The sequence below is a fragment of the Procambarus clarkii genome, chromosome 68, assembly GCF_040958095.1.
Source record: "Procambarus clarkii isolate CNS0578487 chromosome 68, FALCON_Pclarkii_2.0, whole genome shotgun sequence".
In the NCBI taxonomy this organism is placed as follows: Eukaryota; Metazoa; Arthropoda; class Malacostraca; order Decapoda; family Cambaridae; genus Procambarus; species Procambarus clarkii.
The window spans coordinates 29,114,113-29,132,267 of NC_091217.1; the positions used below are offsets into that span (position 1 = coordinate 29,114,113).

The window sequence follows — 18,155 nt, forward strand, 5'->3', positions numbered from 1 at the left end:
TCGGTGATGATATGGAAAATTGATTTACTGAAAATTATATAAAATATATATAAATGTAATATTTTCCCCTGTATTTTAATGTAAATTTATTCTCCAATTTTTGTAAATCGTTTATAGGTAAATAAGTATAACATTCAGGTTTTATTTTAAAGATCTTGTTATGTACTACTGAAACACTTGTTCACTAAGAATTGTAATGTATAATTGCCTTGTAACACTTATGTATATGTAATTTATATTGTATTTTTTTAAATAAAGATAAAAAAAAACTTAGGAAAGAGCTCAAAGCCAGTGTGTGGCTGGGTCACACCCACTCGTTGTTGCGCTCAATGCTTGGTTTTTTGTGAGAGAATGACTGACTTTGTAACAATTTCGGGAATATTTGGCACAAGCCGACAGTGTTGACTTGTCGGTGCGGGGCTCATAGCCTACTGCTTCAAGTTATTACATATTTATATATTTACTCACTACCAACACACAAAAAGAATATTACTCCTCTAATATTTTACTTTATTTCAAGTTGTAACTTTTTCTTTCAGTTTTCAAAAGGCTTTTTTTTTAACAATATAAATTAATTTTGATATACAATTGCAATCAGTTAAGTACTATAATGTTACCATCAACAATAAAATAATCTCTATAGTAAATTTCTTTGTTAATGTATTTGTCTTTTTGTCTCTATAGGCCAATAGGCCTTCTGCAGTTTCCCTTTCTTTTTTAATTCTTGAAATCCCAAAATGCTCGGCATAAAAGCTGTTTCATATTAAATCAAGAATTATACAAATTTATAATTTTTATTTGTTATTTTTAATGAGATTTGTGTTATTGTCATTATTGTTAGTGTTGTTTTGGAAAAGAGTTGGTGGGTGAGGAGAGGTGTTTTGTGGCTAGCTGTCTTGATTGGTGGGTGAAGAGAGGTGTTTTGTGGCTAGCTGTCTTGATTGGTGGGTGAAGAGAGGTGTTTTGTGGCTAGCTGTCTTGATTGGTGGGTGAAGAGAGGTGTTTTGTGGCTAGCTGTCTTGATTGGTGGGTGAAGAGAGGTGTTTTGTGGCTAGCTGTCTTGATTGGTGGGTGAAGAGAGGTGTTTTGTGGCTAGCTGTCTTGATTGGTGGGTGAAGAGAGGTGTTTTGTGGCTAGCTGTCTTGATTGGTGGGTGAAGACAGGTGTTTTGTGGCTAGCTGTCTTGATTGGTGGGCTTGTATTCCCCTAGTTGGGCTTGTTGAGCTCTGCTCTTTGGGCCCGCCTCTCAACTCTCAATCAATCAACTGTTACTAACTGCACCCCAACTAACTTTTTTTCCACGCACACCCAGGAAGCAGCCCGTAGCAGCTGTCTAACTCCCAGGTACCTATTTACTGCTAGGTAACAGGGGCAACAGGGTGAAGGAAACTCTGCCCATTTCTTTTTCCGCCGGCTGTTGGGATCGAACCATGGTCCATAAGTCCACGAGTCTAGAGCGCTATTCACTCAGCCAGCCAGCCCCTAAAATATAATGGCCCACCACCACCTACCCACGGTGGTGGGTCTGTATGTGTGGTGGTGGAGGTCTGAATGTGTGGTGGTGGAGGTCTGTATGTGTGGTGGTAGTGGTCTGTATGTGTGGTGGTGGGTCTGTATGTGTGGTGGTGGTGGGTCTGTATGTGTGGTGGAGGTGGGTCTGTATGTGTGGTGGTGGTGGTCTGTATGTGTGGTGGTGGTGGGTCTGTATGTGTGGTGGTGGTGGGTCTGTATGTGTGATGGTGGTAGGCCTGTATGTGTGGTGGTGGGTCTGTATGTGTGGTGGTGGTGGGTCTGTATGTGTGGTGGTGGTGGTTTGTATGTGTGGTGGTGGGTCTGTATGTGTGGTGGTGGTGGGGTCTCTATGTGTGGTGGTGGTGGGCCTGTATGTGTGGTGGTGGTGGGCCTGTATGTGTGGTGGTGGGTCTGTATGTGTGGTGGTGTTCCTGTACGTGTGGTGGTGGGTCTGTATGTGTTGTGGGGGTGGGTCTGTATGTGTGGTGGTGGTGGGTCTGTATGTGTGGTGGTGGTGGGTCTGTATGTTTGGTGGTGGTGGTCTGTATGTGTGGTGGTGGTGGTGGTTCTGTATGTGTGGTAGTGGTGGTGGGTCTGTATGTGTGGTGGTGGTGGTGGGTCTGTATGTGTGGTGGTGGTGGTGGGCCTGTATGTGTGGTGGTGGTGGGCCTGTACGTGTGGTGGTGGGTCTGTATGTGTGGTGGTCGGTCTGTATGTGTGGTGGTGGTGGGTCTGTATGTGTGGTGGTGGTGGTCTGTATGTGTGGTGGTGGTGGAGGTCTGTATGTGTGGTGGTGGTGGTCTGTAAGTGTGGTGGTGGAGGTCTGTATGTGTGGTGGTGGAGGTCTGTATGTGTGGTGGTGGAGGTCTGTATGTGTGGTGGTGGGTCTGTATGTGTGGTGGTGGAGGTCTGTGTGGTGGTGGGTCTGTATGTGTGGTGGTAGTGGTCTGTATGTGTGGTGGTGGAGGTCTGTATGTGTGGTAGTGGTGGTCTGTATGTGTGGTGGTGGAGGTCTGTATGAGTAGTGGTGGTGGGCCTGTATGTGTAGTGGTGGGTCTGTATGTGTGGTGGTGGTGGTCTGTATGTGTGGTGGTGGTGGTCTGTATGTGTGGTGGTGGTCTGTATGTGTCGTGGTGGTCTGTATGTGTGGTGGTGGTCTGCATGTGTGGTGGTGGTGGGTCTGTATGTGTGGTGGTGGTGGGTCCGTATGTGTGGTGGTGGTGGGTCTGTATGTGTGGTGGTGGTGGGTCTGTATGTGTTGTGGTGGAGGTCTGTATGTGTGGTGGTGGGCCTGTATGTGTGGTGGTGGGTCTGTATGTGTGGTGGTGGGTCTGTATGTGTGGTGGTGGTGGGTCTGTATGTGTGGTGGTGGTGGGTCTGTATGTGTGGTGGTGGTGGTCTGTATGTGTGGTGGTGGGTCTGTATGTGTGGTGGTGGTGGGTCTGTATGTGTGGTGGTGGTGGGTCTGTATGTGTGGTGGTGGAGGTCTGTATGTGTGGTGGTGGGTCTGTATGTGTGGTGGTGGTGGGTCTGTATGTGTGATGGTGGGTCTGTATGTGTGGTGGTGGTGGGTCTGTATGTGTGGTGGTGGTCTGTATGTGTGGTGGTCTGTATGTGTGGCGGTGGTGGTCTGTATGTGTGGTGGTGGTGGTCTGTATGTGTGGTGGTGGTGGTCTGTATGTGTGGTGGTGGAGGTCTGTATATGTGGTGGTGGAGGTCTGTATGTGTGGTGGTGGAGATTTGTATGTGTGGTAGTGGTGGTCTGTATGTGTGGTGGTGGAGGTCTGTATATGTGGTGGTGGTGGTCTGTATGTGTGGTGGTAGGTCTGTATGTGTGGTGGTCTGTATGTGTGGTGGTGGTGGTCTGTATGTGTGGTGGTGGAGGTCTGTATGTGTGGTGGTGGAGGTCTGTATGTGTGGTGGTGGAGGTCTGTATGTGTGGTGGTGGAGGTCTGTATGTGTGGGGGTGGGTCTGTATGTGTGGTGGTCTGTATGTGTGGCGGTGGGTCTGTATGTGTGGTGGTGGTGGGTCTGTATGTGTTTGGTGGTGGGTCTGTATGTGTGGTGGTCTGTATGTGTGGTGGTCTGTATGTGTGGTGGTGGGTCTGTATGTGTGATGCTCTGTATGTGTGGTGGTGGGTCTGTATGTGTGGTGGTGGTGGGTCTGTATGTGTTGTGGTGGTGGGCCTGTATGTGTGGTGGTGGTGGTCTGTATGTGTGGTAGTGGTGGGTAAGTATGTGTGGTGGTGGAGGTCTGTATGTGTGGTGGTGGAGGTCTGCATGTGTGGTGGTGGTGGTCTGTATGTGTTGTGGTGGAGGGTCTGTATGTGTGGTGGTGGAGGTCTGTATGTGTGGTGGTGGAGGTCTGTATGTGTGGTGGTGGTGGTCTGTATGTGTGGTGGTGGAGGTCTGTATGTGTGGTGGGGGTGGTCTGTATGTGTGGTGGTGGAGGTCTGTATGTGTGGTGATGGTGGTCTGTATGTGTGGTGGTGGGTCTGTATGTGTGGTGGTGGTGGTCTGTATGTGTGGTGGTGGTGGTCTGTATGTGTGGTGGTGGTCTGTATGTGTTGTGGTGGGTCTGTATGTGTGGTGGTGGTGATCTGTATGTGTGGTGGTGGTGGTCTGTATGTGTGGTGGTCTGTATGTGTGGTGGTGGAGGTCTGTATGTGTGGTGGTGGAGGTCTGTATGTGTGGTGGTGGAGGTCTGTATGTGTGGTGGTCTGTATGTGTGGTGGTGGTGGTCTGTATGTGTGGTGGTGGTGGGTCTGTATGTGTGGTGGTGGTCTGTATGTGTGGTGGTGGTCTGTATGTGTGGTGGTGGGTCTGTATGTGTGGTGGTGGTGGTCTGTATGTGTGGTGGTGGTGGTCTGTATGTGTGGTGGTGGTGGTCTGTATGTGTGGTGGTGAGTCTGTATGTGTGGTGGTGGTGATCTGTATGTGTGGTGGTGGTGGTCTGTATGTGTGGTGGTGGTGGTCGGTATGTGTGGTGGTGGTGGTCTGTATGTGTGGTGGTGGAGTTCTGTATGTGTGGTGGTGGAGGTCTGTATGTGTGGTGGTGGGTCTGTATGTGTGGTGGTGGTGGTCTGTATGTGTGGTGGTGGTGGTGGTTCTGTATGTGTGGTAGTGGTGGTGGGTCTGTATGTGTGGTGGTGGGGGTCTGTATGTGTGGTGGTGGAGGCCTGTATGTGTAGTGGTGGTGGGTCTGTATGTGTGGTGGTGGAGGCCTGTATGTGTGGTAGTGGTGGTCTGTATGTGTGGTGGTGAAGGCCAGTATGTGTGGTGGTGGTGGGTCTGTATGTTTGGTGGTGGAGGCCTGTATGTGTGGTGGTGGTGGGTCTGTATGTGTGGTGGTGGAGGTCTGTATGTGTGGTGGTGGCGGTCTGTATGTGTGGTGGTGGAGGTCTGTATGTGTGGTGGTGGAGGTCTGTATGTGTGGTGGTGGAGGCCTGTATGTGTGGTGGTGGTTGGCTGTATGTTTGGTGGTGGAGGTCTGTATGTGTGGTGGTGGAGGTCTGTATGTGTGGTGGTGGGTCTGTATGTGTGGTGGTGGAGGCCTGTATGTGTGGTGGTGGTGGGTCTGTATGTGTGGTGGTGGAGGCCTGTATGTGTGGTGGTGGTGGGTCTGTATGTGTGGTGGTGGAGGTCTGTATGTGTGGTGGTGGCGGTCTGTATGTGTGGTGGTGGAGGTCTGTATGTGTGGTGGTGGTGGGTCTGTATGTGTGGTGGTGGAGGTCTGTATGGGTGGTGGTGGAGGTCTGTATGTGTGGTGGTGGAGGTCTGTGTGTGTGGTAGTTTTGGTCTGTATGTGTGGTGGTGGAGGTCTGTATGTGTGGTAGTGGTGGTCTGTATGTGTGGTACTTTTGGTCTGTATGTGTGGTGGTGGAGGCCTGTATGTGTGGTAGTGGTGGTCTGTATGTGTGGTGGTGGAGGCCAGTATGTGTGGTGGTGGTGGGTCTGTATGTGTGGTGGTGAAGGCCTGTATGTGTGGTGGTGGTGGGTCTGTATGTGTGGTGGTGGAGGTCTGTATGTGTGGTGGTGGCGGTCTGTATGTGTGGTGGTGGAGGTCTGTATGTGTGGTGGTGGAGGTCTGTATGTGTGGTGGTGGAGGCCTGTATGTGTGGTGGTGGTTGGCTGTATGTTTGGTGGTGGAGGTCTGTATGTGTGGTGGTGGAGGTCTGTATGTGTGGTGGTGGGTCTGTATGTGTGGTGGTGGAGGCCTGTATGTGTGGTGGTGGGTCTGTATGTGTGGTGGTGGAGGCCTGTATGTGTGGTGGTGGTGGGTCTGTATGTGTGGTGGTGGAGGTCTGTATGTGTGGTGGTGGCGGTCTGTATGTGTGGTGGTGGAGGCCTGTATGTGTGGTGGTGGAGGTCTGTATGTGTGGTGGTGGAGGACTGTATGTGTGGTGGTGGAGGCCTGTATGTGTGGTGGTGGGGGCCTGTATGTGTGGTGGTGGAGGTCTGTATGTGTGGTAGTGGTTGGCTGTATGTTTGGTGGTGGAGGTCTGTATGTGTGGTGGTGGAGGTCTGTATGTGTGGTGGTGGGTCTGTATGTGTGGTGGTGGAGGCCTGTATGTGTGGTAGTGGAGGCCTGTATGTGTGGTAGTGGAGGTCTGTATGTGTGGTGGTGGTGGTCTGTATGTGTGGTGGTGGAGGTCTGTATGTGTGGTGGTGGTGGTTCTGTATGTGTGGTGGTGCAGGCCTGTATGTGTGGTAGTGGAGGTCTGTATGTGTGGTGGTGGTGGGTCTGTATGGGTGGTGGTGGAGGTCTGTATGTGTGGTGGTGGAGGTCTGTATGTGTGGTGGTGGAGGCCTGCATGTGTGGTGGTGGTGGGTCTGTATGTGTTTGGTGGTGGGTCTGTATGTGTGGTGGTCTGTATGTGTGGTGGTCTGTATGTGTGGTGGTGGGTCTGTATGTGTGGTGCTCTGTATGTGTGGTGGTGGGTCTGTATGTGTGGTGGTGGTGGGTCTGTATGTGTTGTGGTGGTGGGTCTGTATGTGTGGTGGTGGTGGTCTGTATGTGTGGTAGTGGTGGGTCTGTATGTGTGGTGGTGGAGGTCTGTATGTGTGGTGGTGGAGGTCTGCATGTGTGGTGGTGGTGGTCTGTATGTGTTGTGGTGGAGGGTCTGTATGTGTGGTGGTGGAGGTCTGTATGTGTGGTGGTGGAGGTCTGTATGTGTGGTGGTGGTGGTCTGTATGTGTGGTGGTGGAGGTCTGTATGTGTGGTGGGGGTGGTCTGTATGTGTGGTGGTGGAGGTCTGTATGTGTGGTGGTGGTGGTCTGTATGTGTGGTGGTGGGTCTGTATGTGTGGTGGTGGTGGTCTGTATGTGTGGTGGTGGTGGTCTGTATGTGTGGTGGTGGTCTGTATGTGTGGTGGTGGGTCTGTATGTGTGGTGGTGGTGGTCTGTATGTGTGGTGGTGGTGGTCTGTATGTGTGGTGGTGGTGGTCTGTATGTGTGGTGGTGGAGGTCTGTATGTGTGGTGGTGGAGGTCTGTATGTGTGGTGGTCTGTATGTGTGGTGGTGGTGGTCTGTATGTGTGGTGGTGGTGGGTCTGTATGTGTGGTGGTGGTCTGTATGTGTGGTGGTGGTCTGTATGTGTGGTGGTGGGTCTGTATGTGTGGTGGTGGTGGTCTGTATGTGTGGTGGTGGTGGTCTGTATGTGTGGTGGTGGTGGTCTGTATGTGTGGTGGTGAGTCTGTATGTGTGGTGGTGGTGATCTGTATGTGTGGTGGTGGTGGTCTGTATGTGTGGTGGTGGTGGTCGGTATGTGTGGTGGTGGTCTGTATGTGTGGTGGTGGTGGTCTGTATGTGTGGTGGAGGGTCTGTATGTGTGGTGGTGGTGGTCTGTATGTGTGGTGGTGGTGGTCTGTATGTGTGGTGGTGGAGTTCTGTATGTGTGGTGGTGGAGGTCTGTATGTGTGGTGGTGGGTCTGTATGTGTGGTGGTGGTGGTCTGTATGTGTGGTGGTGGTGGTGGTTCTGTATGTGTGGTAGTGGTGGTGGGTCTGTATGTGTGGTGGTGGTGGTCTGTATGTGTGGTGGTGGAGGCCTGTATGTGTAGTGGTGGTGGGTCTGTATGTGTGGTGGTGGAGGCCTGTATGTGTGGTGGTGGTGGTCTGTATGTGTGGTGGTGGAGGCCAGTATGTGTGGTGGTGGTGGGTCTGTATGTGTGGTGGTGGAGGCCTGTATGTGTGGTGGTGGTGGGTCTGTATGTGTGGTGGTGGAGGTCTGTATGTGTGGTGGTGGCGGTCTGTATGTGTGGTGGTGGAGGTCTGTATGTGTGGTGGTGGAGGTCTGTATGTGTGGTGGTGGAGGCCTGTATGTGTGGTGGTGGTTGGCTGTATGTTTGGTGGTGGAGGTCTGTATGTGTGGTGGTGGAGGTCTGTATGTGTGGTGGTGGGTCTGTATGTGTGGTGGTGGAGGCCTGTATGTGTGGTGGTGGTGGGTCTGTATGTGTGGTGGTGGAGGCCTGTATGTGTGGTGTTGTTGGTCTGTATGTGTGGTGGTGGAGGTCTGTATATGTGGTGGTGGCGGTCTGTATGTGTGGTGGTGGAGGTCTGTATGTGTGGTGGTGGTGGGTCTGTATAAGTGGTGGTGGAGGTCTGTATGGGTGGTGGTGGAGGTCTGTATGTGTGGTGGTGGAGGTCTGTGTGTGTGGTAGTTTTGGTCTGTATGTGTGGTGGTGGAGGTCTGTATGTGTGGTAGTGGTGGTCTGTATGTGTGGTACTTTTGGTCTGTATGTGTGGTGGTGGAGGCCTGTATGTGTGGTAGTGGTTGTCTGTATGTGTGGTGGTGGAGGCCAGTATGTGTGGTGGTGGTGGGTCTGTATGTGTGGTGGTGGAGGCCTGTATGTGTGGTGGTGGTGGGTCTGTATGTGTGGTGGTGGAGGTCTGTATGTGTGGTGGTGGCGGTCTGTATGTGTGGTGGTGGAGGTCTGTATGTGTGGTGGTGGAGGTCTGTATGTGTGGTGGTGGAGGCCTGTATGTGTGGTGGTGGTTGGCTGTATATTTGGTGGTGGAGGTCTGTATGTGTGGTGGTGGAGGTCTGTATGTGTGGTGGTGGGTCTGTATGTGTGGTGGTGGAGGCCTGTATGTGTGGTGGTGGTGGGTCTGTATGTGTGGTGGTGGAGGCCTGTATGTGTGGTGGTGGCGGTCTGTATGTGTGGTGGTGGAGGCCTGTATGTGTGGTGGTGGAGGTCTGTATGTGTGGTGGTGGAGGACTGTATGTGTGGTGGTGGAGGCCTGTATGTGTGGTGGTGGAGGCCTGTATGTGTGGTGGTGGAGGTCTGTATGTGTGGTAGTGGTTGGCTGTATGTTTGGTGGTGGAGGTCTGTATGTGTGGTGGTGGAGGTCTGTATGTGTGGTGGTGGGTCTGTATGTGTGGTGGTGGAGGCCTGTATGTGTGGTAGTGGAGGCCTGTATGTGTGGTAGTGGAGGTCTGTATGTGTGGTGGTGGTGGTCTGTATGTGTGGTGGTGGAGGTCTGTATGTGTGGTGGTGGTGGTTCTGTATGTGTGGTGGTGCAGGCCTGTATGTGTGGTAGTGGAGGTCTGTATGTGTGGTGGTGGTGGGTCTGTATGGGTGGTGGTGGAGGTCTGTATGTGTGGTGGTGGAGGTCTGTATGTGTGGTGGTGGAGGCCTGTATGTGTGGTGGTGGAGGCCTGTATGTGTGGTGGTGGAGGCCTGTATGTGTGGTGGTGGAGGCCTGTATGTGTGGTGGTGGAGGCCTGTATGTGTGGTGGTGGAGGTCTCTATGTGTGGTGGTGGAGGCCTGTATGTGTGGTGGTGGAGGCCTGTATGTGTGGTGGTGGTGGTCTGTATGTGTGGTAGTGGTGGTCTGTATGTGTGGTGGTGGAGGTCTGTATGTGTGGTGGTGGAGGTCTGTATGTGTGGTGGTGGAGGTCTGTATGTGTGGTGGTGATGGGTCTGTATGTGTGGTGGTGGTGGGTCTGTATGTGTGGTGGTGGAGGTCTGTATGTGTGGTGGTGGAGGTCTGTATGTGTGGTGGTGGTGGGTCTGTATGTGTGGTGGTGCAGGCCTGTATGTGTGGTAGTGGAGGTCTGTATGTGTGGTGGTGGTGGGTCTGTATGTGTGGTAGTGGTGGTCTGTATGTGTGGTGGTGGAGGTCTGTATGTGTGGTGGTGGAGGTCTGTATGTGTGGTGGTGGAGGTCTGTATGTGTGGTGGTGATGGGTCTGTATGTGTGGTGGTGGTGGGTCTGTATGTGTGGTGGTGGAGGTCTGTATGTGTGGTGGTGGTGGGTCTGTATGTGTGGTGGTGGTGGGTCTGTATGTGTGGTGGTGGTCTGTATGTGTGGTGGTGGAGGTCTGTATGTGTGGTGGTGGTGGGTCTGTATGTGTGGTGGTGGAGGCCTGTATGTGTGGTAGTGAAGTTCTGTATGTGTGGTGGTGGTGGGTCTGTATGTGTGGTGGTGGTGGGTCTGTATGTGTGGTGGTGGTGGGTCTGTATGTGTGGTGGTGGTGGGTCTGTATGTGTGGTGGTGGTGGGTCTGTATGTGTGGTGGTGGAGGCCTGTATGTGTGGTAGTGGAGTTCTGTATGTGTGGTGGTGGTGGGTCTGTATGGGTGGTGGTGGAGGTCTGTATGAGTGGTGGTGGAGGTCTGTATGTGTGGTGGTGGTGGGTCTGTATGTGTGGTGGTGGTGGGTCTGTATGTTTGGTGGTGGAGGTCTGTATGTGTGGTGGTGGAGGTCTGTATGTGTGGTGGTGGAGGTCTGTATGTTTGGTGGTGGAGGTCTGTATGTGTGGTGGTGGAGGTCTGTATGTGTGGTGGTGGAGGCCTGTATGTGTGGTGGTGGAGGCCTGTATGTGTGGTGGTGGAGGCCTGTATGTGTGGTGGTGGAGGCCTGTATGCGTGGTGGTGGAGGTCTGTATGTGTGGTGGTGGAGGTCTGTATGTGTGGTGGTGGTGGGTCTGTATGTGTGGTTGTGGAGGTCTGTATGTGTGGTGGTGGAGGTCTGTATGTGTGGTGGTGGAGGTCTGTATGTGTGATGGTGGAGGTCTGTATGTGTGGTGGTGGTGGCCTGTATGTGTGGTGGTCGAGGCCTGTATGTGTGGTGGTGGAGGCCTGTATGTGTGGTGGTGGAGGCCTGTATGTGTGGTGGTGGAGGTCTGTATGTGTGGTGGTGGTGGGCCTGTATGTGTGGTGGTGGTGGTCTGTATGTGTGGTGGTGGAGGTCTGTATGTGTGGTGGTGGCGGTCTGTATGTGTGGTGGTGGAGGCCTGTATGTGTGGTGTGGTCTGTATGTGTGGTGGTGGAGGTCTGTATGTGTGGTGGTGGAGGCCTGTATGTGTGGTGGTGGAGGCCTGTATGTGTGGTGGTGGTGGAGGTCTGTATGTGTGGTGGTGGAGGTCTGTATGTGTGGTGGTGGTCTGTATGTGAGGGGTGGAGGTCTGTATGAGTGGTGGTGGTGGGTCTGTATGGGTGGTGGTGGAGGTCTGTATGTGTGGTGGTGGAGGTCTGTATGTGTGGTGGTGGTGGGTCTGTATGTGTGGTGGTGGAGGTCTGTATGTGTGGTGGTGGTGGGTCTGTATGGGTGGTGGTGGAGGTCTGTATGTGTGGTGGTGGAGGTCTGTATGTGTGGTGGTGGAGGTCTGTATGTGTTGTGGTGGTGGGTCTGTATGTGTGCTGGTGGTGGTCTGTATGTGTGGTGATGGAGGTCTGTATGTGTGGTGGTGGAGGTCTGTATGTGTGGTGGTGGGTCTGTATGTGTGGTGGTGGAGGTCTGTATGTGTGGTGCTGGAGGTCTGTATGTGTGGTGGTGGTGGAGGTCTGTATGTGTGGTGGTGGTGGAGGTCTGTATGTGTGGTGGTGGAGGTCTGTATGTGTGGTGGTGGTGGGTCTGTATGTGTGGTGGTGGAGGTCTGTATGGGTGGTGGTGGAGGTCTGTATGTGTGGTGGTGGAGGTCTGTGTGTGTGGTAGTTTTGGTCTGTATGTGTGGTGGTGGAGGCCTGTATGTGTGGTAGTGGTGGTCTGTATGTGTGGTGGTGGAGGCCAGTATGTGTGGTGGTGGTGGGTCTGTATGTGTGGTGGTGGAGGCCTGTATGTATGGTGGTGGTGGGTCTGTATGTGTGGTGGTGGAGGTCTGTATGTGTGGTGGTGGCGGTCTGTATGTGTGGTGGTGGAGGTCTGTATGTGTGGTGGTGGAGGCCTGTATGTGTGGTGGTGGTTGGCTGTATGTTTGGTGGTGGAGGTCTGTATGTGTGGTGGTGGAGGTCTGTATGTGTGGTGGTGGGTCTGTATGTGTGGTGGTGGAGGCCTGTATGTGTGGTGGTGGTGGGTCTGTATGTGTGGTGGTGGAGGCCTGTATGTGTGGTGGTGGTGGGTCTGTATGTGTGGTGGTGGAGGTCTGTATGTGTGGTGGTGGAGGTCTGTATGTGTGGTGGTGGCGGTCTGTATGTGTAGTGGTGGAGGCCTGTATGTGTGGTGGTGGAGGTCTGTATGTGTGGTGGTGGAGGACTGTATGTGTGGTGGTGGAGGCCTGTATGTGTGGTGGTGGAGGCCTGTATGTGTGGTGGTGGAGGTCTGTATGTGTGGTAGTGGTTGGCTGTATGTTTGGTGGTGGAGGTCTGTATGTGTGGTAGTGGTTGGCTGTATGTTTGGTGGTGGAGGTCTGTATGTGTGGTGGTGGAGGTCTGTATGTGTGGTGGTGGGTCTGTATGTGTGGTGGTGGAGGCCTGTATGTGTGGTAGTGGAGGTCTGTATGTGTGGTGGTGGTGGTCTGTATGTGTGGTGGTGGAGGTCTGTATGTGTGGTGGTGGTGGTTCTGTATGTGTGGTGGTGCAGGCCTGTATGTGTGGTAGTGGAGGTCTGTATGTGTGGTGGTGGTGGGTCTGTATGGGTGGTGGTGGAGGTCTGTATGTGTGGTGGTGGAGGTCTGTATGTGTGGTGGTGGAGGCCTGTATGTGTGGTGGTGGAGGCCTGTATGTGTGGTGGTGGAGGCCTGTATGTGTGGTGGTGGAGGCCTGTATGTGTGGTGGTGGAGGCCTGTATGTGTGGTGGTGGAGGCCTGTATGTGTGGTGGTGGAGGCCTGTATGTGTGGTGGTGGAGGCCTGTATGTGTGGTGGTGGAGGCCTGTATGTGTGGTGGTGGAGGCCTGTATGTGTGGTGGTGGAGGGCTGTATGTGTGGTGGTGGAGGCCTGTATGTGTGGTGGTGGAGGCCTGTATGTGTGGTGGTGGAGGCCTGTATGTGTGGTGGTGGAGGCCTGTATGTTTGGTGGTGGAGGTCTGTATGTTTGGTGGTGGAGGTCTGTATGTGTGGTGGTGGAGGTCTGTATGTGTGGTGGTGGAGGCCTGTATGTGTGGTGGTGGAGGTCTGTATGTGTGGTCGTGGACTGTGTTCCGCATTTGGCAAAGGTCGTGTTCCTGGACCTTTGACCTTATTGACCTGTTCCCGCAACTGCTACCTACAGGATTAATTAATTAAACCATTTTTAAAAAGATTAAAAACACCAGTTTTCCTTAGCAGGTCAGTGGACCCATGTGGCATTATGATAAAGAAGAACGAGCCATACTTCACCTGAAAGTGTAACTCGGCGAGACATCACTAAGGAGTGGCATGTTAGCATCTTGTGAAAGGTGACATGCACTCTTTAAGAAAACGGGCAAGAGGTAAAAGTTTGGCATATCGTTGGAAAAAGAAATGAGAGAGCTGTCAAAGATGCCACTGGAGACAGAACTCAGGCGGCGGTCGCTACTGGAAATATTGGACTTCTTCAACGAGAAATGTTGGGAGGCAGCCGGCCAATTTGTCCCTCTCTGGAGAGAAGAGAGTAGAAGGCATAAGACCTTACACCCTTAACCATGGGTGTAAGGAAACAAGGAGCATGAGCACTTAGACATAGAAAAATAGAAAATAAAAAAAAAGTATTTATCTTGCCTAAAACGTTGTGCGTAATTGGTTCCACAAATCAACAACCCTGTTACCGAACCAGTATTTACCCAGGTTTTTCCTAAATCTAAACTAATCCAATTTATACCCATTGTTTAAATGGGTTTAAGAAATATCTTAAATAATAATAAGTGTTAGTAAATAAGAACTCCAGCATGGGATACGATGTTTTTATATACACCTTACCTGAGGGCCACTAATACTAGTGATCTCGACGAGGACAGGAAGCCGGCGGCTTGTCAAAGGTTCCCCCCCCCATTTTCCCTTATCTTTTCTAGCTGTATTTTAAAACACCAAATTTTTAGCGTTTACGGTTTCAGCGGGTAGGCGGTTCCGCGGGTTTACAACCCCATGGGTGAAAAAACATCTGCTGTTCTCAGTCCTACAATGTTGCTTGTTGAGCTGGAACCCGTTGTTCCTCGTTCATGTTACAGCTGATCTTTTGAAGAAAATGTCCGGATCAACATCCTCCAGATTGTTTAGTATGTTAATATATAATATATATGTAATAATATATAATAGAGGTGGTTGTAATAGTGGTGGTGGTGATGGTGGAACACCTTCCACAGATGTTCGACGACGCAATCTTTGCCTTCTTCGCCGTGGAGATGATCAAGATGGTGGCGATGGGGTGGTCTGGGAAAGGGGCCCATGAGAATGAGGAGGGGAAATCTTCCCCTCCTCATTCATCACCCGCTCATCATTATTACTCATCATTATTATCTCTCAATTATTAGTGACGATTATTATCTCTCAATTATTAGTGACGATTATTATCTCTCAATTATTAGTGACTTTACACATATTATATAATATGTTTAAAGTCATATTATGTAATATTGTTAAGTGTGTGCAGAGCGTTATAATATGTGGGAATGTGTGTGTGTGGAAAACATTTTGTAATGAACTTCACCATTCATAGTCCCTTACCCAGAGTAATATCTTGATCTAAATTTAACCCTTAACTCTTCACCTTCCAAGAGAATGTAAATTAAGCTTTTTCAATCTCTTCACAAGGAAGATTTTTTATTTGTGGGGTTAGCACTATCTGGTGACTTTACGACCAAAAGTGAACTGTATAATCAAACAAGATATTGCTGAATAATAATACAAGGAGTGTTATTGCTAACGCTTCTAGAAATAAATCTGTCCTATTTATTTCATGCAAGTGATATATTGTAACTCAAACTTTATTTGTCAGCATTAAACTATATCTGCCAATCTTTTGAGAACACCATCTACATCTGCCAATCTTTTGAGAACACCATCTACATCTGCCAATCTTTTGAGAACACCATCTACATCTGCCAATCTTTTGAGAACACCATCTACATCTGCCAAGGTACCAAACTGAGTGGATGTGCTCACATTTGGCTGTGCTACTGCAAGTCTGATTAATTGATCTAGACGATCCTGAATTATATTTTCATAATTGCTGTTTCAGCTCTGATATCCTGAAGTTTCCTTCGGGTTAAATCAGCATTAGCCATCTCTGTTAGATAAATCTCTGCATGGCAATTGATTTTATCAAATTTATCAACTGCAGCATTGACCCTGTTATTCAAGATGATTAAATCAAGAGATACCTGATTAGCTAACTCTTGACATCTGTCAAGCTGTTGAGTTAAGTAATTATGTAGACACTTTAGTGTCCTTGACACTAAACTTTTTTCTTTGACTTTTCCAAGATATTATATTTTTTGATTACAGGAATCATTGAAGGAATGATTGTCAGGAATAATTTATTCCTGTCTAATTAGGTAATGATTCCAAAGATCATCCTTCCTTTCCTCCCTGGAATCTGGATATAGCAGGAGCTGAAAGTCAAGTGTATTGTCACTTGTCAAGTGTAAAGTTGTGTCATTACAAGTTGTCACTTGACAAGTGAATAAAGAATTGTCAAGTGTAAAAATTTGGTTTTCATCCGATTGCACCATATCAGTAAATTTTGTAATTAACTATTTAAAAATAGTAAATGGCACTATTTTTTGCAAAATTATTACAAGATATATTACCCTAGTAGGGGGTTGATAAAATCCTGTAGAAATGCCTAATGATTTGACCTGTAGGTCAAATCAGTAGGGTTTACTACAGTTAATATAGGTAATATTGTAATGAAATATTCTTACTGTGTTAAAAACACTTTTAAAGAGTGTTGACCAGACCACACACTAGAAATTGAAGGGACGACGACGTTTCGGTCCGTCCTGGACCATTCTCAAGTCGATTGTCTTTTAAAGAGTATCTTTAAAGATAGATATTTTCACATATATATATATATATATATATATGATATATATATGTGAAATAAGATTGTACTGTGCTGTGGTTTGTACTGAGTACTGTGGTTTTTGACAGAACTGTTACTAGTATGTTATGAATGCTTACTAGGAAATGGATATGATTGGCCACAGTAAACAATTTGTTCACTTAGATATATAGATATTGGCTGTTAGCTAGGTTAAGCTAGATTATGTATTAATTATTCCAATGCAAATGAAGAAGTTTCTTATGTATACTGGAATAATATGGATGATCTAGTTTGAAAAGTATAAAATCACTAGAAGGTGAAGGGACGACGACATTTCGGTCCGTCCTGGACCATTCTCAAGTCGATTGTGACGAACTACTTCAGCCACATTATTGTGACTCATTCTTTTGACCATGTGGTGGTACAGTTGACTAAGGCGCTTCTGGGAACATCCCGTGTGTAGGTTCAAATCCTTATTACGGATTTGTAATAAGATTTGCCATTGTAGATTTGTTCATTATACTGATTAGTTAGTTTAGGATATGATTTCATTACAGGATTAAAATCACAATATTTATTCTTGTAAATATTGTAAATAAAATATTCTTGTAAATAAATAGATATATATTTAAACCATATGTCCTTTTTATTTTTCATTTATTTATATACTAGTGCAAGAAGGTGCATTGGGTTTGTGAGTATATAACATTGATGTTTTTAACATCACTGACACACAACATTTCGGACTGGTCCTTAATCTAACAAATAATTATAAGTTAATAATATGTACCAAATTTGAATAATAATAGGTACATTGTAGGAAAATTTTAAGAATATTAATAGGCAAATTGCAGTAAATTTGAAAGTTTATTAACAGGAACATTGTAGCCTAATTTCGAGATTAGGCTCTCACTATTTATACAATATTTTAAAATTCTCACACACCGAGCACAGTTGTATGCAGCTGAATGTGTTTGTTCATATTTCCAAGCTGAGTGTATCTATACCCACAGTGTGGGCACATGTAAGGTTTGTCATCAAATCATATGAACCACCATGTGGTCCTTCAGAGAGTCCGGTCTGCTGAATAGTTTATCACACACATGACACATGTGAGGTCTCGTACTATTATGTCCCATCATGTTGCCAAGTCGGCAGAATCTTTTCCCGCAGTGCTTGCACGGGAAGGGTTTATCACCACTGTGGGCCATCAGGTGCTGCTGCAAATAATCATTTCGAAGGAACTTTTTCCCACACTCTTCACACACGTGAGATTTAACGCCAGTATGGACGAGCATGTGCCTGTTTAAGCCACTGCGGTCGCTGAAGGTTTTCCCACACTGGTAACATGACGGCCTATCTGCCACCATTTGCTTCTTCAGTAGTGTAGATCTTTCCCCGGACTCTGGACACGCTTCTAACTTCTCACCAGTATGCCCCAGCCTGCCTTGTTCCACAGTCTTAAGAAGTGGAAATTCTTGGCCAGACTTGGGAAATACTTCTGACTTCTCACCAGGATACCGGTCACATAACGTAGGCTTCACACCACTACGTACCGCCCTCCGTTTCTTCGGTAGTGGAGATCCTTCCCCATACTTGGGACTCTCTTCTGACTTCTCACCACTTTGTACAGCCCTCCTTTTCCTCAGTACTGTAGATCCTTCCCCATACTTTGGACTCTCTTCTGACTTCTCACCACTATGGACAGCCCTTCGTCTCCTCAGTACTGTAGATCCTTCCCCATACTTGGGACTCTCTTCTGACTTCTCACCACTGTGGACAGCCCTTCGTCTCCTCAGTACTGTAGATCCTTCCCCAAACTTGGGACTCACTTCTAACTTCTCACCAGAGTCTTCCACAGGCTTCAGTAGTGTAAATTCTTGCCCAGACTCCTTGGGACACACTGCTGACGTCTCACCAATGTACCTCAACATACTGGCGCCTTGTTCCTCAGTCTCCTCATGCAGAGGATAAGTCGTGACAGAGGATGAGTCTTCTAACTTCTCACCAGTGTCTTCCACAGGCTTCAGTAGTGTAAATTCTTGCCCAGACTCCTTGGGACACACTGCTGACGTCTCACCAATGTACCTCAACATACTGGCGCCTTGTTCCTCAGTCTCCTCATGCAGAGGATAAGTCGTGACAGAGGATGAGTCTTCTAACTTCTCACCAGTGTCTTCCACAGGCTTCAGTAGTGTAAATTCCTGCCCAGACTCCTTGGGACACACTGCTGACGTCTCACCAATGTACCGCAGCATTCTGGCGCCTTGTTCCTCAGTCTCCTCATGCAGAGGATGAGTCGTGACAGACACATCACTCTCTTTCGAAAGATTGTCAAGTTGAGTGAATATGTCAATAACGTCTTCGTAATCTTTATAAGAGGTACTCATAATTGTGTTCACAACAACGACTAAATATTTATCTATAATGTGGAGTGGTGTCTAGTGTTCGAACAGTAACTAGAACATGCAACTTTCTCCCAGA

The 18,155-nt window shown here is 48.9% G+C and overlaps 1 protein-coding gene across 1 annotated transcript; it reads right to left on the reverse strand.

Annotated features, from left to right (window-relative positions):
• Positions 1-14,838: 14,838 nt before the first annotated feature.
• On the reverse strand, positions 14,839-17,929 carry LOC138355683 (zinc finger protein 708-like). The gene is made up of 2 exons (XM_069311007.1): positions 16,775-17,929; positions 14,839-15,036 (listed from the first exon to the last, which is right to left on the reverse strand). Exons 1-2 carry the CDS (start codon positions 17,927-17,929, stop codon positions 14,839-14,841), a joined length of 1,353 nt encoding a protein of 450 aa, XP_069167108.1.
• Between the last annotated feature and the right edge of the window lie 226 nt (positions 17,930-18,155).

Coding starts and splice junctions, on each gene's coding strand:
- LOC138355683 (XM_069311007.1), bottom strand. CDS start 17,929: ATGCTGCGGTACATTGGTGAGACGTCAGCAGTGTGTCCCAAGGAGTCT. Junction 15,037..16,774: donor CGAGACCTCACATGTGTCAT/GTGTGTGATAAA, acceptor TTAACTCAACAG/CTTGACAGATGTCAAGAGTT.